The sequence below is a fragment of the Pseudonaja textilis genome, chromosome 6 (assembly GCF_049901715.1).
Source record: "Pseudonaja textilis isolate UNSWEBS1 chromosome 6, rPseTex1.2, whole genome shotgun sequence".
Taxonomy (NCBI): Eukaryota; Metazoa; Chordata; class Lepidosauria; order Squamata; family Elapidae; genus Pseudonaja; species Pseudonaja textilis.
In genome coordinates this window covers 12,177,291-12,190,043 of record NC_141995.1, presented here as the reverse complement: position 1 = coordinate 12,190,043, position 12,753 = coordinate 12,177,291, and the positions used below count along the sequence as shown (strand labels likewise).

Sequence of the window (12,753 nt, the reverse complement as noted above, 5' to 3'; positions counted from 1 at the left end):
GTATGAAACTGTTTAACATAGTGCAATTTCTCCTTATTGCATTGGTCCTTTTGAACTAATTGTATTTTTCAATTGTGGTACCGGCAGTGAGATTGGATCTCACCCACACTGCTTCAGTCACATTTCAGCTGCTCTATTAGAAGTTCCTCGTTTGCATTATACATGCAAACTCATTTTAATTCCCCACTTGCTGAGAATAGCTTCTAAAAAAATAGCTTCTAAAAAACAAAGGAAGGCCGTGAAAAGCCAGCAACCTGACTTAGCGGTTTAAGATGCCCCATTGGACCAAACCAGATGTTTCTATTTATTTACAGGACATCCCTATAAATGTGCACAGAAGTCGGGCCCCTTTTGTTGAAAAAAAATATAATTCGCTAGATTTGATGTGGCGTTTGTGTTCAATTTAATATTGGTAGTGAAATCTAAAATCTAATCTTGTGGCATAGAGATGTATGGATAACAACAGTGATTATTCTCCCTGAAGATGGTATGGAGTTGACGCTGTATTTCAGCACATCTGCATGGTATCAGTTTGGGGGAAGATTACATGGACTAATGATTAATCTTGATTACTGTATCTTTTTATACTGGATCCAAAATTTCCAGTTTGAGAAAAGGATCAGTATGTTTAGCTGCAACAGGAAGATAAAAGCATTTTCTGTGAATTCCTATGGAGATTCTCAGTCATCCAGGTCATGGATGCCCCAAAGGTGCTTTTTCAAAAGGTGACTGTCTCCTCCAAGAAGCTTCTTTAGTTCATAAATTTGCTTTTAAGAACAAAACTGAAGACATTTCACTTCTCATCCAAGAAGCTTCTTCAGTTTTATTCTTAAAAGCAAATTTATGAACTAAAGAAACGTCTTAGAGGAGACAGGATAGCAGTCTTCCAATATTTGAGGGGCTGCCACAGAGAGGAGGGGGCCAAGCTATTTTTCAAAGCACCTGTAGGCCAGACAAGGAATAATGGATGGAAACTGATCAAGGAAAGATTCAACCTAGAAATAAGGAGAAACTTTCTGACAGTGAGAACAATCAACCCATGGAACAGAAGTTGCTTTCGGAAGTTGTGGGAGCTTCATCACCGGAGGCTTTCAAGAAGAGACTGGACTGCCATCTGTCAAAAATGGTGTAGGGTCTCCGCTTGGGTGGAGGTTGGACTAGATGACCTACAAGGTCCCTTCCAGATCTGTTAATCTGTATCTGTATGAGAAGTGAAGCATCTTCAAGGAAAAACAAAGGCCAGTTATCTTTTGGAAAAGCACCTTTGGGATCATCAATGAATTATAGTTTTTGTTTTTTAATAGACTGGAAACTTACAAGTAGAAAAGAAAGAGGAATTGCCTGGGAAATCTAGTTAGCCAGTCTCATTCTGTGTGCCTAAACTTAGACTCAACAATTTTTTGATAGACAACCTTCAAGAATTCTTACCTATCAAATTGTATTAAACAGCTGTTTCCAAAAGAGGGCACAAAAGAGCCACAGGTATTCTAATAGAGCAGTAACATCCTTTCAGACAAGTTTGTACTGTTGACAATTTTATCTTGAAATTGAAAACTAGTCTAAATAGCCTGGCTTAGTCTGATTTAAGAACTTGCCATAGGCTGTTCATTGCCTCAATAATAATAAGAGACTTCTGTGGCATCCTTCAAAACTAGTGGATTAAAGTTGACAGGGCTAGATCAGTAACTAAATGCAGGTTTGGGACAACCTTATAATGATAAATGAATTTTATAAACCCCCCTGTAAATAAAGTTAATAATATGAATAGTATTAGGGTTGAACAAAATGACAAATGCCTAGTGTGAATTTGCCTAGATAAGCCTGATCACTTTAAAAAAAAAAATTCTTTCATGTACTAGGTGTTTCTAATTCATAAAGTTTTTTTGAACATTGATCTTTTTAGAAGCCACATTAATTTTATACAAACATAAAAAGCACATTTTCTGGGCTTCAAAGCACTCAGAATTAGGATTGTTGAGATTTCCATGCAGCTATGAAAGTTTACCTAGTCCTTAATTATTAATTTAAATTTCTATTCCATTTGTACATCACACGTTCAGATAAATTCGGCATCCTTTTTCAATCCTGACACACTTCCATCTTGTCTTGCATTAATAGGTGTTTTAGCTGAGCCAGCCATGTCTGAATAGCATGTCAATCACACAAGATTACTGTTTCAGAAGCTAACAAAGGATTCTCAAATCTTTTCCCCTATTGGCTAAAATGCAGAACTGGTATGTTAAATGTACTCTAAAACATTGAGCTGCATCATAATTTTACAATATATTAATCAGGATGATGAGAAATTGACTAAGGAAATTAAATGTATCAACAAATGTGTAACAAATTTGAGAGAAATTTTGGAGAAAAGTATTGTATTGTACAGCTATCTGGGGAATTCTGAGTGGTGAAGTTCATACATCTTAAAGTTGCCAAGGTCAAAAAAGAATGAAGAGTTACCTTTGCAGGAGATTTAAAGAAGCTTCTTAGATTTCTTTTCAAACAAGTTGATATAGATGATATAAAGATATTGATACCATAGATATTGATGATATATAGAGGATAGATTAGATATAGAGAGAGATGATAGCTGTTATGAGAGATGATACAGATAGACATAGATAACAGAGATAGCATTTCCATACTAGTATTGAACCACTTTTAAAGAGCACCAGCCTAGAATGTATGTATTAGACCAGAGTAGCTGCATGTTTTATACATATATTGTGGTTAGATCAGGAATCCTTGCAAGAGACAGTGAAACTCACCGTACACATATAGTTGGTATCCAACATAAAATCTGCCAGTTTCTCTTGAGGTTCCACTGAATTGATGGGATTCTTTTTGCCATGTGAGGCACTACATACTTCAGGTTGAGTAGTTTAGGGGTAAAATATGCCAATGATACAAAACTACAATTTTTTTATCTATGATAACCGGAAAGGCTATAGTCCCAATCCTGCTATATACTAGGCTGGAAAAGAATGACACATGAAAAAAAAATATTTTTTTTTGCCAGAAGTCAATATTTTTTCTGAGGTTTGACAAAAAAATGCCCCACAGCAATAGGTTCATGTAATGACCATGCAATGATTAGCAACTGTAATGATTCATTTAATGACTGCTGCAAAAAAAGATCATGAAATGGGGTCGGTTATGTGATTACACTATGACCATCATAGGCTGATGATTTTCTGTAATCAAGAATGTTGTGCCTTAAATCTATTGCTATGGAATCAGTTGTGTTTTTGTATTATTAAAATTATGTTATCATTTGAGAACAAATGGAGATTTTGATATGGTGCAGATTTTTCTTCTATTTCATAATTTGTATACCTAAATCCATTTCCATCCAAAAATATCCTATTCTGTCAATATAATGCTATATTGATCCAATTTGGATTTTGAGATCATAGGAAATACCTGTTAATGGTTAATGATCACAGCAACAGACACAAAATATGCTGCTTCATTTAATATTTATTTATTTCCCCACAGAATTTAAACAAATCAATCTGGAAATACCACCAATATACAGGGCAGAAAATATTTACAAGATGGAGACACAAATCCCATAATTTAAATGTACAGATTTTTTTCCCACTCTGTTCCCATGGTTTCTTTATTTAAAAAAGGATAGTTAAGAAGAGAAATTGCCCTTTAAAAATAAAATTGTCATCAACCTAATAATGTTCAGTCGACATCTCCAGTGTCAATGGAACTTGCAAATTATTAAATTATGGTTATCTTAGATATATAGGACATTGTCAATTTTAAATACATTAATTATAATTCTAAATAAATATCTGGGAGGAGAACTGCTTTGAGTGTGCAGCTTCACAGACCTGTGTTTAAAAATGGAAAAAACAACATCATTTCTTGCTCCTTGGATGGAGAATTGAAAAGCTTGACTCTGGATGAAATTCATGAAACGTGCATGTAGAACTGGGAATCAGAGCTTAGAATAGGGATGAAACGGAGTCATTCATTAAATTGGTCTTTTTAAGAGGGAAAAAAATTAAAACCATATATCTGATCCCCACGAATGGACTCTTTCTCTGCAATTCTGTGTAAAATTAAAACAAACAAGGGGGAGGGGAAAAAAATTATCACAGAACACAAAAGCTTTTCAAATTGGAGAATTGCTTCTCTGGAAAACTGAGAAACTTCCCGTCCCCTTTGGTTCTGGGAAGAGGTTTTTATACAGCCTTTCCTGAACCAAACCAAACTTTTATTTTTTATTAATGAAATGAAACCTCTATTGCTTCCCCCCCCGCCCCCGCTACCATTTTATGAACAGTCATATAAAACCAGTCGCACAAAATGCACTGCAGCCTTTTTTGTTTGTTTGTTTCCATGAGGAAGGGAAGAGGGAGAGAGAGCGGGGGAGGGGAGAGATTAAGTCAACTGAACCTCTGGGAGATTCTGGGATTTGAACGTACTTTTGGACTAAAGTGCTCAAGGAAGTGGGCTAAAGAGGGGCCCTTAACAACTGAGGATTCTTTATACTGGAATATAGATCCTAACGCAAAAGCAGCAGCAAAGGATCCAAGCTGGTTCAGGAGTTAATTCGGAAGAGGGGAGGGAGAGAGAGAGAGAGAGAGGAGGGAAATCTTGACTGATGGGGAAAGGATGGTATGTGGTTTGCAGTAGGGAGTCAAAACACACAGAGTGCTCCTCACGTTTCTCATCCATGCTCAGAGTTTTCGTATCCATTTCGTGTGATAAAGACAAGCAGGTACAAGCAGCCCCCTCTCCCATACTCTGGACCAAATCCTTCTCTGGGGAAGAGCAATTACCAACCTAGTTGCATTGAAAACCTCATCTTTTGATGCCCATTCCTGAGATATCACTGCAGCAATGTTGTGAGTTACAAGTATTTCTGATGGGGGAACTTGTTACGTCCCCGTATAACAGAGTGTAGCGCTCACGGAGACTGAAACGTTTTACTGGGAGGTGCCCCAGAGCCCTCCACAATCTGACCCCCATTTCAAAATTCTTAAGCAAAATGTCAGTAATCTCAGGCAACATCTGACAGGAGGTCTTAGCAGACCAGGAATAGGGGTATTAGATCCTAAGACAGAGGTCTCCAAATGTGGCAACTTTAAGACTTGTGGGCTTCAACTCCCAGAAGTCCACAAGTCCTTAAGTTGCCAAGTTTGGGGACCCCTGCCCTAAGAGGTTGCTGGTCTCTGCAGGATAGGAATGAAACGAAGCATTGAAAAAGTGCCTGGATGTGCAGCTTCTGCTCTCTGCCCAACAGCAGTTAGGATTTTGCCCTTCCCCATCGTTTCTTCAATCGCAATTTGAAATGCAGGCAATGCAAGATTCCCATCACCCATCCATTCCAACGTCTGTTGTCGTCGTGCTTGCATGTCTCCGGCATCAATTCGGAAGGGTTGCAAGATCTCCACCTCATCATCTTCAAGATTAAGTAACTTGGATTTAAACAGTTTGGAAGGGGGGTGGGTGGGAAATGTTTCTCTAAGTTAGAAGTACGCTATTTCTGGAAAATTTTATGTTCCCTTGTTTTTTTGTTTCTCCTGTGGGGATGGCATTATCCCCAAATCAAATCTGCCCTGAAAGAATCAGTAAGATTCTCTACAACGAGTCTATCTTCAAAAGGTGGAATCATGAGGTTTATTAATTACTAGGATTGGTAAAGAATGAGAATCTATAGTAAAAATGAGAATGCTGTACATCAACTCCACAAAAATAATTGTCTACCTTTACAGCGAACGTACATATTCGATTTCAACTTGTTGACTCTGAGAATCAGCCCAAAAGAAAAACTTATCATTGCACTTAAGAATAATTTATCTGGAAGATATTCATTCCCCAAGTGGCTTGCTTAAGTCAAGTGATAACAGATGCAAAGGGGAGAATTAAAAGCATGGCTGAAAGGAGGGTGGTAAACATATATGTTTTAGATTAAACAGAAGGCGGTTTCTTATGCTTGACGGGTTATAGGAAACAAATATACAGCATGCTCATTAATGAGGATTTTTATAAATTAATAAAAAGAAGCAGAGAGAGAGATGTTTGTGGAAGAATCTAGGGTTTTCCAAGTAGACTGAGCAAAGAATCTTACAACAGAGGAAACAGAATCCTCTCAAATGAAAAGGATCATAAGAAAATGAGTCAGGCAGTGTCCTGGCCAGCATGAATGAAAAATTGTGCATCTCTGAACCTAACATGTTAGGGAAGGTGATCTGAAATGGCACACTTCTAAGTTCCTCCCCCCAGCCCCCCAAAGATATTTAAATATCTCCCAACAAATTGAATATAAGCAGAAGAGGCCTCTTCAAATGCCACTCCTTTTATTTGGTGCTAGGGGATTCTGTCCCTTCTTAGCCTCGTACCCTCTGGGTGGAGTTACTAAGATCTAACCGAGCAGCATCTTTAACAGCAACAGTGGCAGCCCATTCCTCTTAGTAGTGTTTTTTTTTAATCACAGCTACTCCAGGGATGAACTGGCACCACATCCCTAATTTAGAGAGGGACAACATCCCATCTACTGAATTTTCTGCCCCAACATGATTCTAACATCGTAGGCCGCCTCATGAGCTGCTGCTTTCATGAGATTGTCAATGTGCCCAATGCAGAATCAGAAAATGGTCACCCCAAGACAGCTGAAAACTGCTATAACTGCTGCTACAAATAGCCAAAACAAACGAAAGAACAAGGAAAGGAAAAAGCAAACTCGGGAAAAAAAAAATGGGGTAGGCCTACTACAGGTCAGGAGAACAGAAGAAATAGTGCAACAATTGGCCATGGAGAAGCAAGACAGGAAGTTGAGTTTTAACAAAAAAATTCAATTTATGGCTGAAGAAATGCCACCCAGATATCCGGGTTCTGCCACCTGCCAGAACCGAGAGGAGTTGGTGATTTATACTTAAAAAATAAAATAAAATTCAGAATGATGCCCTGGGCCCCCCTGGATATCGGTGCATCCCTTAGGTGTTGTAGGAAATTCTTTGGGAAATGGATTTCACTGGTGCTTCTTCTTCACTGTGCTGACTGATCGATTATCTTGCTGGTTATTCATTACTAGAAATGTTTATAGACCATTGACACAAAGAAACCATGATGGGAATGGGGGGGGGGAGGGAGGGGAGGGGTAGAGAAAGGAGACAATTGCACTTTGTCCTTTGAAAGAAAAGCATTTTCTTCCACTTTGAGGCCTCTTCTTCACTCTTTTATCTTCTAAGTGGCCCATTGGCATAGTAGAAATGCAGTCTCTAATAATAAAAGTTTTCCAGTGGTGCCAGATCCCTTCCATCATGCTTAATTCAAACTTGTTCCAGGTGCTTTTTTTTTTTTTTCTCCTTTCCTTTCCTTTTTCAAATCCAACCAGTCAGCCCACAAAGGCTTTATTTCGGAGGCTTTCAAAGTGCAAAACAGTCCAAGGCAAAATCTTCACCTTGAATCACCCATTAAGGCATATTTGATTCCAGTCTCAGCCATTGCAATCCGTGACGGGTGTAGTGTACGAGTTCAATCATACTGCTGTTCAGAGAGAGAAAGCAGGCGGCAGCGCTGAGCTTGGAAAAAAATTCTGAAAAGAGAAAAGAAGGAGAAAAGAAAAGAAAATAAAAGAAAAGCATCATGTCTGATTCTTGAATTAAACATGCTTAGCCAGAAGCTTCTGGTTCTTAAACCTGCACAACACATTTTCTCAACCTTGCCAACTTTTTTAAAAAAATTATTTTTATTAATGTTCTATTAATTACATTTCCTAGTGCTTAATAAACATTGTGGTTATCTGGGTATTTAATTTGCTTGGCAATACAGATTCTATTCGTAATCTCCACCCCTTTGTTTTCCAACCACTGTTCAAACAGGTTCTATGTTTGAACCTTGGCAAACTTTAAGATACGTGGATTTCCACTCCCAGAATTCCCCAGCCAGGTGTGTATCCTATCTTTCATTCTATCCACATGGAAAACTTCAATAGAATGATTAATCATGAAAAGGGTTTTAGTTTTAACTTAATTGTCAGTTATCTCAGCAAAATTCAAGGTTTTTCCCCCTTAAATAATTTTCTAAGTCTTATTTTCTTCAAAACTTTGGCCTTGGCTACTCATATGGGTTACTTGAAGATAATAATCCAATAAGCAACCACTTTATTATTCATGCAATAATTCTCCTTTCCAAGAATTAGGGTTATCCGTGTATTTCAATACAGCAACAATGGTAGCCATAATCTAGTCCAAGCATTGTTTTTTTTTGGTCTGGGTCTAGCTAGTGTACTTCAAAGGAACAATTTGTACTGAGCACTGATGATATTAGCCAGTTTGGAAAGTCCACAAGACAACAACCAAACTCAGAGAGCGCCAAGGATTCTTCATTTCAACCCTGAGCTATGAATATTCTCCTTTAGTGGTAATTTGTGCTGAGGAGTGGTACAGTGGGCTAGAGGTGGAGCTCTCGCCTCACAATCAGGAGGCTATGAGTTCAGTCCTAGGTAGAGGCAGATATTTCTTTTTCTGGGCACACTGAGAAAATATCTGCTGAACAAAACTCTGCACTGGCACCAGGAAAGGCATCCGGCCAATTAAAACACTCCGCTAGCTCCATTCAATTGCCCAGATTCCACCCCGCAAAGGATTACAGGGTCGTTAAAAGATGATGATGTTGATTGGTAATTAGTACTGAGCTGATAAACATTTGATTAACAGGAACCAATCAACATCATACTTGTTTTACCCTGGCTAGGAGTAGATCCTGAGGGTGCAAGCAGAGTCTCTTGTCAGCAAGAAAAACCAAGACTTATTTAGCGGTGCTGCTGACCTTCAGCTTCTCCAAAATGAACTTGCCAAAAACCATGCACAAAATTGTCCTCAAGTGGGAATGGAACTTTAGGAAACTGAATTTGCAAGTCAGTAAGAAACCAACGAACAAGCAAACAAGCTCTTACTCTTATTTTTCCTAGCCAAAAGATCAGCTTGTTCCCAGAAGTCGTAGGCGTACAGAATATAAGAAGTGATGTTAACGAAGGAGGAGGTGATGGTCGGGATATAATGAGGGACGCTGACTGAGGAGCCGAGGCTGCTACTTCCACAGCTGCTGGCACTGGAACCCGTCTGGGAGCTGACTGAGCCAGCCGGAGAAGGCATCGGGGAGAGCGGAGAAGGGGTGCCAGTGCTCCTGGAGGATGAAAGGCGTTACATTCAATAAACACACCAAGTAGAACCAGACATTAAGAAGGAATGAAGCCTAAGGAGGAGGCATGAACAAATTTGGGGGGTGGGAGTGGGGGGAGGGAGAAAAGGAGAGCTGAAAAGGATTTCTAACTTTTAAGTTCCAGTAAATGGTCAAAAGAGGACCTAGTGTGCCTGGTGGCCAATGCATGCTGAGCACAGGTGAGCAAAGCAAAGAGGGAAGGAAAACAGAGCAGGAGATTTTGGGGTCCTCGAATTGTCCTTCAGCGACCATTCAAAGTGGCAATAGGCGCTGGAAAAAGCCCTCACACTTACGACTGCCACAGTGTCCTTGCAGTCACACAAACACAATTTGAGTGCTTGGTAACAGGCAGTGGTGGCATTCAGCAGGTTCTGACCAGTTCTGGAGAACCGGTAGCGGAAATTTTGAGTAGTTCAGAGAACCGGCAAATGCCACCTCTGACTGGAGATTTGACAGTATCCTTCTCCTGCCACGCCCACAGAACCAGTAGTAAAAATATTTGAATCTCACCACTGGTAACAGGGATGTATATGTGATGACTGCAGTGTCCTCAGGTCGTTTGCGACCATCTGACAAGCAAAGTTCAATGGGGGAATTCACTTAAAGACTGCATGATTCATTTAACAACTGCAGTTCATAACAGGTTGTAAGAGCAGGCCTGATTCACTTAGCTGCCTTATTTATCAATAGTATGACCTTGTTTTGCCCCCAATCTCCTGCTCGACTCCTTCTTTGGTTGATCCCCAATGCTTAGCATGCATTGGTCACCAACAGAAATTCTGGTGTAAATTCTGATTTTAAGCTGAAGACTTATCTTTTTTGCTAAACTTTGAACAAGTGCATTTTATGCATCAACAACCTGTTCAGTTACTAGGACTTGTTTAAGTCATATTGATTTCAAAGCTATTTCTATTAATTTTTTCCAACCTGGTGCCTTTCCTTCCATTAGACTTCAACTTCCATGTACCTAAGCATGAATTCTATTGATTTCTAAATTTCTGATGAGTACCTTGACATTATGAAGTGTGGCATAATTCTGTTTTTGAAGAAATGTTAATGTTCTGGATGAAAGGAAGGAAGGAAGGAAGGAAGGAAGGAAGGAAGGAAGGAAGGAGGAGGGAAGGAAAAGAGAGAGAGGAAGGGAGGGAGGGAGAAGGGAGGGAGGGAGGGAAGAAGAGAAGGCAGGGAGGAAGGAAGGAAAAGAGGGTGGGAGACGGAAAGGAGGGAAGGAAGGAAGGAAGACCTTGCTTTAGTCTAAACTATGGATCCTATGAGTTTTATAACTGGAGAAGGATTTGAACTCAGATCTCCTCAGTCCAAAAGTATCTTCTGAGATAGTTTCCTTTGAGCAAAATGCTAGGCAATCCTCTACATGTCTACTCAGAAGCTAATCCTCCTTATTCCACAGCAAGAGGCCAACAAATCAAAAGTGATAAGGGATGAGTCTGAGAAATTAACTAGCAATGATTTATATTCTGAGAGCTCATCAAACTGGCTTCCAACCAATACATGCTTTTGGTCTACATGTAACCTGACAATTAACCAAAAAAGAAAATGAATGTTTGTAACAAGAATAAGTTGAATAAATGATATTACCTTGCAATGCATGGAGAAGGTGCTTGGGCAATTCTAGAGGAACTCTGTAATAAGCAAGGAAATTCTATTTAGATCACAAGTAACTTCAGCTCATCTTTTTACTTACACAGAAGGGAAGCACTTATTTTTCACGAACATTCATTTATTTAATCCATCACCAATCAGATTTATTGGCTGCCCATCTTCCCACAAGGGTAACTCCCTTAAATATTTTTTTTTTAAAATAAAACTATATAAATCAAATACAGATAGTCCTCAACTTATGACCACAATTGAGTCCAAAATTTAGGCTGCTAAGTGAGAAATTTGTTAAGTAAGTTTTGCCCCATTTTACGACTTTTCTTGCCACGTTTGTTAATCGAATCCCTGCAGTTGTTAAATGAGTAACCTGGTTGTTAAGTGAATCTGGCTTCCCCATTGACTTTGCTTGCCAGGAGGTTGCAAAACATGATCACATGACCCCGGGACATGGCAACCGTCATAAATATGAATCAGTTGTCAAGCATCTGAATGTAAATCACATGGAGATGCTGCAATGGTCATAAGTGTGAAAAATGGTCCTAAAGCACTTTTTGTACTGCTGTTGTCACTTTGAAATGTCGCTAAGTTAACTGTTGTAAGTTGAGGACTACCTGTACTATAAAACTTCAAAAATATTGGTGAAAATAAAGTGGAACAAGGAAGAGATACTTACAGATGAAAGTGTAATAAAAATAATATTAGAATGTGCAGAAATGGATAGATTAACACTTAAAATTAAGAATAAATAGTATATTTTTTAACATCGGATTCGTTCTACCAATGGCTAGCTAATAGAATACAATGAAGGTTTATTAATATGGATAAGCACATATGTGATTATTATCAATGCTATGAATATTATTGTTATTTCTCAAAATTAACTGTACCCAGACAACACACTGTTCATGTAGAAATTGGATTTTTATGTTTACTAAAGAAAAATGTATACATAAAATATACTGTACATATAAAAAAACTTTGAAAATAACTTGTTACACTATTCAGCTATTAATCCTTCACTTAGGAAAATCATTTACCCACTGACATAATATAGTTGGAAACATCCTCCCTTCCACTTTCCAATCAATTTTTTTCACCCTCTACCTTGAAATGTTCATTAAGAGTCCGGGAATACTTTATTGCTGTGTCCTTCTTGTAGCGAAACATTGCCATGTACAGAATGGCTTGGCAGCGCATGCTGTAAAAACACAACAAACATGGACTATATGCAACTCTTTAGAATGTTGCTCCCCATAGTTGAAGAGTCATCACATATTGCGTCAAAGCAAAGTAGAAAGCTAGGCATTTAAGTTGTTTTTTTTATATGAACGGCGGTGGCACAGTGGTTACAGTGCAGTACTGCAGGGTATTTCTGCTGACTGCCGGCTGCCTGCAATTTGGCAGTTTGAATCTCACCAGGCTCAAGGTTGACTCAGTCTTCCATCCTTCCCAGATGGGTAAAATGAGGACCCGGATTGTTGGGGGCAATAGGTTGAGACTCTGTAAACTGCTTAGAGAGAGCTGTAGAGCACTGTGAAGCAGGATGTAAGTCTAAGAGCTATTGCTATTTTAATTTAGAATGCTTGGAAAAAAAGAATGCAGAGCCACTCACCAAAACACAATGAAGATTTTTTCTTGTGTGGTTGTTGAAGAGTCCGCAAAGGATTTTAATGTCATTATGAATCTGTGGGAAGACAAATTAACACTTTACTTAAGTTCCATCAGCATATACAAGCATAATATTGTGATGCCCTGAACTAGCAGTGAAACAGAAAGTTAGTTTTACAGAATTGGGCAGATAATGGGGAGGAAAATCCTCAAAGATTCCAACAGCATAGTTTTTCCAGATCTCCTTCCTAAATTTCATTACCTAATTTCATTTAATTTCTAATATCCTCTCCTTCAAATACCTTCCCAAGTTCTGGCCCAACTCAAACATGCAGAAGTTAA

The 12,753-nt window shown here is 38.7% G+C and overlaps 1 protein-coding gene across 13 annotated transcripts in view; it reads right to left on the bottom strand.

The window, feature by feature from the left end:
- Positions 1-4,369: 4,369 nt before the first annotated feature.
- The window catches only part of AFF1 (ALF transcription elongation factor 1), a 171,851-nt gene continuing 163,467 nt past the window's right edge, over positions 4,370-12,753 (bottom strand). For 12 of the 13 annotated variants that reach the window (XM_026698324.2, XM_087935881.1, XM_026698325.2 and 9 more), the window contains 5 exons: positions 12,416-12,487; positions 11,908-12,001; positions 10,783-10,826; positions 8,921-9,150; positions 5,430-7,558 (listed from right to left, as the gene is read on the bottom strand). In XM_026698324.2, coding sequence (XP_026554109.2) covers positions 7,437-7,558; positions 8,921-9,150; positions 10,783-10,826; positions 11,908-12,001; positions 12,416-12,487 — 562 coding nt within the window. In that variant the 3' untranslated portion in view covers positions 5,430-7,436. Of the gene's footprint in view, positions 4,970-5,414; positions 7,559-8,920; positions 9,151-10,782; positions 10,827-11,907; positions 12,002-12,415; positions 12,488-12,753 lie in introns of those variants that run through there. The other variant, XR_015744051.1, reaches the window with a different exon arrangement.